This window comes from Telmatherina bonti, assembly GCF_933228915.1.
Source record: "Telmatherina bonti genome assembly, chromosome: 10".
NCBI lineage: Eukaryota > Metazoa > Chordata > Actinopteri > Atheriniformes > Telmatherinidae > Telmatherina > Telmatherina bonti.
The window spans coordinates 13492522-13500970 of NC_136628.1; the positions used below are offsets into that span (position 1 = coordinate 13492522).

The 8449-nt window shown below is 38.3% G+C and overlaps 1 protein-coding gene across 1 annotated transcript; it reads right to left on the bottom strand.

The window, feature by feature from the left end:
- Positions 1–210: 210 nt before the first annotated feature.
- Positions 211–7475, bottom strand: camlg (calcium modulating ligand). The gene is made up of 4 exons (XM_079247624.1): positions 7239–7475; positions 5239–5702; positions 5018–5083; positions 211–3686 (listed from the first exon to the last, which is right to left on the bottom strand). The coding sequence occupies exons 1-4, from the start codon at positions 7387–7389 to the stop codon at positions 3495–3497; spliced, it is 873 nt and encodes a 290-aa protein (XP_079103750.1). The 5' UTR covers positions 7390–7475; the 3' UTR covers positions 211–3494.
- Between the last annotated feature and the right edge of the window lie 974 nt (positions 7476–8449).

Sequence of the window (8449 nt, forward strand, 5' to 3'; positions counted from 1 at the left end):
CGGCAGAAGATGGATGGATTGATGAAAGTTGGCTTTCCAACATTATACATGAGCAAAAAGTTTTGTTATAACAACAAAATGAATCCAACAAACACTAAGCCAATGAGAAAACTACTGAGGATCTCCTGTTAAATAATCAAATAAAGAAAAGAGGGAAGACAAGAAAGCAAAAGCCGAGCAAGAAGTATTTATTTGGTATAAAGTGTCGTATTATGAAGCAGAAACAGCTTACATCATCACAACGGCATCCTTGCAACACTGTAAGAGTAATTAAATTTTTTATATTGTAAATTTAATCAACAACAAAAGTATAAGACAAATTATAGGATAAATCACAATATTTACACAAAAAATATATCAATAAAATAATTTGGATGAAAATGATAAAACATGAAACCATGACATGACAGCAAGGAGGAAGAGAGCATATGGTACATGAAGTCTGTGTGTTTGAGGCTTAAACAAAGCAAATAGGACACGTCACCAGAAAATACAAATAAGCACACAAACTCCCACTGCCACACACAAAGCTGTATAGTCCAGTTTAACCAGATACGTTCCCAATCTGTACAAGTTTACCACAACTTGAAGCTCACAGGCACACATATTAAACACGCTTATAAGTATAGCAGGATTAAATGCTTCTTCAGACTTAAAAAACAAAAAAACAAAAAACATGTTGGTAAAGTAGATGGACTCTTTCTGACCGCTGGATGACAGAATAGAAGTTAAAGCACTGCCACAAACATAAACCACATCCACCAATGAAGTTGTAGTCCATGCGACACATCTGGCTGCAACTGCTCCAGACGGGTTCGGCTGAAGGATGATCAGAGTATCATCTAAAAAGACTGCCGATGTTTTTCCTCTCTAACCAGAATCAGAAGGGGCTTCCAGTCAAGTAGTTAAACCTCCGTCTATTTACACTCCTTCATCCAGAACACTTTGCGACCCGAGGGCTTGTTCACCATCTCTTTGTAAGACATTAAGACTGTGTGTCTCATTAGTAGCCAAGACTTTCTAACGGATAAAAGAAAATAAAAATAATAATCACAACTCTCCAACTTTGAGATTATTAATGAGTTAAAGTGATGTCTGCCGTCTGGGCTGTTCCTATTTTTTATTTCCTTTGTTCAGCAGGCAGTGCTATCAGAGGTCCTGGTGCTGCTCCCACTCCACACAGTTCCACAGTCACATCTCTGAGTGGATCACAGTATTAACAGAAAACAAAGGGAACCTGAGAATAAAGTCACGTAGAAATTTGTTCTGCTTTAAAATAAGCACAAATATTTAAAAGTTCCTGAAGCTCTGCTGTGATATAATCACATCTTATTTCAATAGGAAACTTCTTTGAACTTCTGCGGTGGTTACTGTTCAGGAGACCTTGCAACATGTTTTTGTACCATCACAGAGCAGGTTCTTCTGCAGTTAAGGAAGCCAGTTTCAAGTTTGGAGCATTAAAGTAAAAAATAAATTTGTGCAAAGACTAACAAGTAAAAAAAAAATTTAAAAAGGTGGAGACAAGAATCATTCAGTGGGGATGTGAGATAAGAAGGGGAAAAAAAAAAGAAAAAAAAAAAGGATGTGAGAGAAGAGCGAGGCACCTTCCTGAGCCATGTCCCCCTTTGACTAAACTGCAGAAAAATTTATATAGAAAAAAACTGCATTAAAAGCTTTAATCCTTTCTCATCTATATATTTAAAACCACCAGATATCAAGTTTGCGATTTAAAGAAAACATTGTCAAATAACTCTGTCTGGTCAACATGAAAGATGTTGACATAGTCTGAACTTGTGAAGGTTTTTGGAAACCTTGAAAAAAAACTTTTATGCTTTTAAAGCAAATTTTATTTTTAGCTTAAATCCTCCAAACCAGTTCAGATTAAGTGTGAGAACCGAAACAGAACCTTCTCTGTGAGGGTGGAAATGAAGATGCAAATATTTTAATGTTTTTTACGCTTATGTTAAACTATTTGTTTAATTCAATCCAATGAGCCAAAACAGATCAAGACCTTCTCATGTCAGTTGTTTCCACTTCCACTCTTTAAGCAAACACAAACTATGGACAGCTATTTTACTACCTGCATGTATTTTATATAAACAGATGTAGCCTAAATAGACAAGTTATCCCAATGACCAACTTTTTATCAATCACTACATAAGCGACAGATTCTCAGATTAAAAAACAAACAGAGCAAAAACTAAAGGTGTAAACAAAATCCCAGTCCGTCCAGTCAGCCACGTTCTCTGGAAAACCTCATTTCATCCGTACGTTTGGAAGGATATTCAGCCAAAAAACTGTTTATTCAACCGAAGAAAACATGAAACTTTCCCGTGGTCTCTACATGCACTTACATGCATGTGCAACCAGACAAGATGGCTACAACACAGAACAGAGACGCTCTGATTACAGCACAGAGAGAGAGAGAGAGAGAGAGAGAGAGAGAGACAGACAGAATGAGAGACTCCTCTCATGAATACGTAGTTTTATCTTTCACATATTAGGTGGTTTAGGTGTTTTCTGCTGCATTTAAGTGCTGGAAGTTCCTCTCTGCCTGGTGCACAACAAAGCTTTCAGATAAAACTTCATCATAGTCGAGGTTAGAGGCTGCCTCCATATTTCTGGAGTCCTTTTCTTCAGTCTGTTTGATGTTTGCTGAGAATACGTCATCCCCTCCTGCAGGTAAATCCTCATCTAGAGGCTGTTAAGCAGCATGGTGGACTGATACTTGCAACTAATACTAGCTGAGATTAGGAGCATATCCTGATATTCAAAGCAAGGCGATGTCATTCTTTAAGACTGAGCTGGTCTAACTGGTCTGATCTATACGCCGGTTCGCCATCAATTACGCAAAGATTACAGAATCGTTCACTAAAAGAACAGCTCAACGGCTGATGAGGACCTTGTTTGGTTGTTTGAGGTTTTTGTTTGTTACTTAATAATTTGTTTTGCGCTGATCGAACACTTCTTTGTCATATAAGATAAAGGAAGCGAGTTTCACAAATTTCACTCAAATCTTAAAATAAACTCAGTTGTTTTTTTTTCCTTCATGAAGCCACTAGTTGTTGAAGCCCGGTATAATATCAGAGTTATGATGAGCTGTTTTGTTCCACACTTTTTTTTTTTTTTTTTTGTTCTATGTCAGATAAATAAATATCAATAAACACAATGATGGTACATTTCTCACACACGCACAAAACACAAATGCTCCCTCTGTTTCTCAGCTGCTGTTCAGAGTGAAACAACCTGCAGGTCTCTGGACTCTGTGGTCTAACTGGAGCTTAGTGTTCTAGATGAATCCTGAAGATCTGGAACAACCAGCACCGGTTCAGGAGGCGTGCAGCCCTAATCATAAGGCAGCAGAGGCTTCATTCTCAGACTGTCAACAAGAAAGCAGCACCAGAGGGCACGAATGAGCATGCCTTGTTGCTATGGGACACAAAGGGAGGGAGCAACAAGAGGTGGGATGGGGTGTCCGAGGTCTTCCTCATCTATCACTGAGTCTCTGAGCCCATGAGCAATAAGAACTCATGACAAATGATGAAGGTAAAGAAGTAGATGCAGAGATCTGAGAAGACGTCCCCCATCCTCCTGTAGGTGTCCATGGAGCGGTTGATGACTTCAGCGGGGATGCCGGACAACAGCAGGGCAGCAGTCAGCACAGTGGTCTTGGTCTTTTTCTCGACCTGCAGACATACAGGTATAAAGGTCATATTAAATGAAGCAGCAGATAAATATCTTAGTCTTGGCTGATAAACTGGAAGTAACAAAAAAACAAAACAAAAGGAAAACATCAAATACAACCAAAAAAAAAAAGACATGAAGCCAGTTTTCCAGATTTGGAAGCAACAATAGATCACATCCACCACAATGTCTACAAAACTAAATCATACTTTCAATTTCCTGTAAAAAAAAAAGTAACTCTACGCACTGAGACTGAATTACTATTCTGCTTTCATGGTAGCAGTACTATATCAAAGCCACCAGCCACATCATTAGCTCCATCTGTTAAACTGTTAATTAACAACATAACTAATCAGTCAATCACATGGCAGCAACTTTGTGCATTCAGGCGTGTAGCTATGGGCGAGGTGACTTGCTGAGCATCAAAATGAGTTCGCACAGACTCACCAAAACTGGACACTAGAAGATGGAAAAACATTACCTGCTTCAATGAGTCTCAATTTCTGCTGCACATTCAGATGGTAGGATCAGAATTTAGTGGGAGCAACATGAAAGCATGGATCCACGCTGACTTTTATCAACAAAAGCATCCAAAGAGGCCCAAGATCAAGATAATAAAATTCCTTTTTCTTGTGTTTATCTTATTTCTATTCAAGACACTTTGACAAGATGACTTTATATTAATAATATGGGCTTTGAAAAAAAAAAAAGAAAAAAAAAAAAAAACATTTTGGTTTGTGGTGTGCCTTGTGAGTTTTCAGTAAAAATAAAAAAAAATAATAAAAAAAAATACCTTGGCTTATGTTGAAAATCACTGATCTAATAAAGTGGCTAGTGAGTAGGGGAAAAATGGAAAATCGAGATTTTTTTGCTTCACAATTGTAATTTTTTTTTTTCGTTTAAAAAAAAAAAAAAAATATATATATATATATATATATATATATATATATATATTTTTTTTTTTTTTTTAAATAAATAAAAAGAATCCATTATAAAATTTTTGTCATTTTTATTGTTTTTATTTACATTTTTACTTGTCTTCTTGTGTATTATAACAGCAGAAGGATGGTCTGGCTACTGTGTTGTTTTCCCTAATGGAAATGAAGAAAAAAAATTTTTTTTTAAATTTTTTTGTTTTTAATCTATAAAAATCAACAATATCAAAGAATTGTGAGAATCGCAATTTAAATCGAATCAACACCCAAAATATCAGAATCAAATCAGGACATAAGCATATCGTCATACCCCTACTAGTGTGCATATTGCGAGTCTGTGTCCAGTCACGTCTGCAGAAAAGGAAGCATTTTTTTGCAAAGCTGAACATAAAACTCACCTTTGGAAAGTATTTGGACAATCCCATGTAGGCCAGTTCAAGAGTGAGAAACGGAGCAAAAATTGACTAGGAAAGATAAAAGCAATAAAAAGCGTCAAACTCACAGCTTCAATATAAATAATGTTCTGCATGATGTTTTCTGTGGATTTCTTTCCATGCAGTTTATACATGAGCACATAAATTAGTATCCGGAATCTCATTATTATGGCGTGCAGACCTACCAGATACTTGCAGACAAAAACCCTGACGAACACAGCAAGGAGGATGCTACCGATGAGCCTGAAGACCCTGAAGGGATCAAACTCCTCTGAGTCGGCCCCCCCGTCCTGAACTGGTTTTTCATTGGCCAGTTGACCTCGAAGTTTCATGGCATCATCGAAACGGGACAGGTACTTATGGAGGCCTCTGCGTGGGGAGCCGCTGTGGTCATCCGATGCTCCCCGCTCCCCTTTCGACCTCTGTCTGAGACCTCCAATGTCATCTTCCAGAGATGTCGAGAGCGGCTCACTACAGTCTGGCAGTGGGGATCCCCTCCTCTCTGGAGTGGCAGTGCGGGAGTGACTGCCAAGCCCCGCAGACTCTGGAAGGAAGGGAGAGTGTCTCTGAGCAGATGAAGACGAGGACCAGGGCTCTGTCCTGTCTAGATCAAGGTGGAAGCGGGGCTCTGTAGGACGCCGGGAGGCTCCTGCACAGAAGACGATGACATCACTGATGTTACATTTTAACTACAGCTGACATAATGTGATGCTTAAGCTACATAAAATATATCTAAAATAAGAAAAAAAAAAAACAACAAATACGGAGATTAAAATGAACTAATCTATGAGTGTGGTTTATAAGCTATTCATGACAATTATAGAAACATAAATATGTTCTACCAGAAAAGACTCATTGTAGGATTTTCATTCAGCTCTCCAAGTAATTGCTACACTTGTACTACAAACACATTTTTACTTTTACTTTACAACCAGGCCTGCAACCCATGGTAATTTTTATATCAATCTGACTTACTAAAACACTTCATCTAACATTTTTGCTGACAGTTAAAACTAAAAGATTTATAAATAGTGAAGAAAGAAAAAAAAACAATAAAATCTATTAGTTTCTACTTTGCAGGGGAGATGCCTGGACTTGCTAAAAGGAAGCTGGCATGGTACAGCCGCACGACAGGCATATGATGGTAGTGATGCTGTTACTATGGATACTTGTGCAAATAGGTTGCCAATGTCTAGACATAAAAAGCCAAATTAATCGCTTGCACACAACAATCTAGACAATGTACTCAAAATGTGACTGGAACAATTTCCAAAAGTGACAAAATAAGGGTGTAAACTCAGGTGTTCATGGTAGGAACATTAGAGGTTTTGATAAAAGGATGAAACTTGACACTTATAAAGTGATATTAGAAAAAAAATGTAATTATTTTACTAATGATACACGTTTTTAAAATGGTCAGAACATGAAATGAAAATGAAAAAAAATACTTTATTAATCCCCAAAGGGAAATTCATACAGAAATATACAGATACAGAACATACAGAAATCATCATCTCAGAATGAGTCCGCTTTGAATCAGGTTTACAGCGCATGAAGGATTTTTAAAGCAGCTTTTGTTTGTGATGACTAACTTACATGGCCGCATTGTCCAATGGAAATTAAGGGCACAGGCCCAGGGGCCCATGCCCACTTGGGGCCCACATAGAGCCAACACAAGCAATTTGGACATGAAACAAAATATACATAAAAGCCAGATAGTTACACCACTGTGTCTAGTGTATTGCTATTAATATCACTGGCTGAGAGATGTTAGAAATGTCCTTTCACAGTGTTTCATTCACAATTTTCCACAATGTTGCAGAGGGGAAGGGGGCCCCTGGAACACTCTGGGCCCAGGGGCCTGTGCACTTTTAATCCGGCCCTGCTAACTAATCTCCATCGGGCCAATTTAGTGACAACCTTACATACATAGACGACAAAAGAGCCTTTAATATTACAATCAACATGGACAATGACCATGTTATTACGGGCAAATCCAAGATGAGAGAATAAAAATGATTTTTAATTTACCATTTGGCAGATATGTAAACTATTGACGAGAGTATTTTCAGTATAAAGGTTGATCATTAATAAAGACTGAGAGGAGGGAAAACAGCAGGGCAGGCACGTTTCAACGCCCATCCAACAGCCAAACAGCGTGACTTGCATCAGTTACGAAGCTTACCATTATTCTCAGAGTCGTTCGTGGAGAATCCCACGATTCTTTGCATCCTGTCCTCTGAATTCATCAGCAATTTTCTCCTCCGGATCTCTGCTCTCCGCTGCGCCGCCGTGACGGAGCCCGTCTTCTCCTCGCCGGCCTCGCTTGGCTCCATGTTCAGAAGGGAGTTAAATCAGTTTAGGGTAAAGGGTGTAAGTGTAGCACATAAAACCAGCGCCTTGGCGGCTCACTGGGAACAAACAAAAGACTGTGATCGCTGAATCACACGATAGACGCCACAGAATGGTGCCAACGATTGCTGAGCGGACGACGCATAGTGATGATGTATATTTAGAGCGCTGTGGGTTTTTCAGCCCCGAACGCTGCCCCGCAGGAAGATAAGGCGGTAAAATATTTTACTTTAAAATAATTTACATATTCACACTGATAATCAACTTAAACTAACGTGATTTAACATTTCATTTAAAAATAATTTACATATTCACACTGATAAACAGGTTAAACTAGTGAGGGTATGCTCCCACCATACACATACTTTTAAAGCAATCATAGTTGAGCAATTTTCAGATTAATCTGCTGTTCATATTGTGATTAAACACGATCGATGAGATTATTTTTACACTCCAAAAAAGAACATTGTGCAGAGTAAAACTAAAAAAAATATATCCTATTTAGTTCTATTTTGTTTTCACAAAGTACTTTCCATACAGAAAGTACCGCTACATCGGGAGTGCGTAGCGCGGTGGCAGGAGGCGGGGCTTAATGTGGAAGAGTCTAATCCACTTGTTTGGCCCACAGGCTGATCTGACAGCCTACGGAGAGGGTCGGTCTGAAGTAGATAAAGCGATTTGTAACAATAACTCAATCAATCCCAGCCCTTCTGGTCTCAGAAATAAAAATAAATTAGCCTGAAATGCACATAATAGTTCCACTTTAAGGTTCTTCTCATTTAGTACCTCTTTTCTTGTCAGATGCATCCACAAGTATCTTCGCCTCCCGGCATAGTCAAGCTCCAAAATAATGCAAAAATAAGTATCCTAATATACACAAAAAAAAAAAAAAAAAAAAGAGGGGATTCCTGCGTGGTTCAGTCGGGAGCAAAAGTTTCAACATGCCATCATGTTTGTTATGTCACCAGAAATCAGCAAGTCTCTGACATTCATATCAATATTTCAACTCTTAAAATCTTCATTTATATTTAAGGTTACAGAATC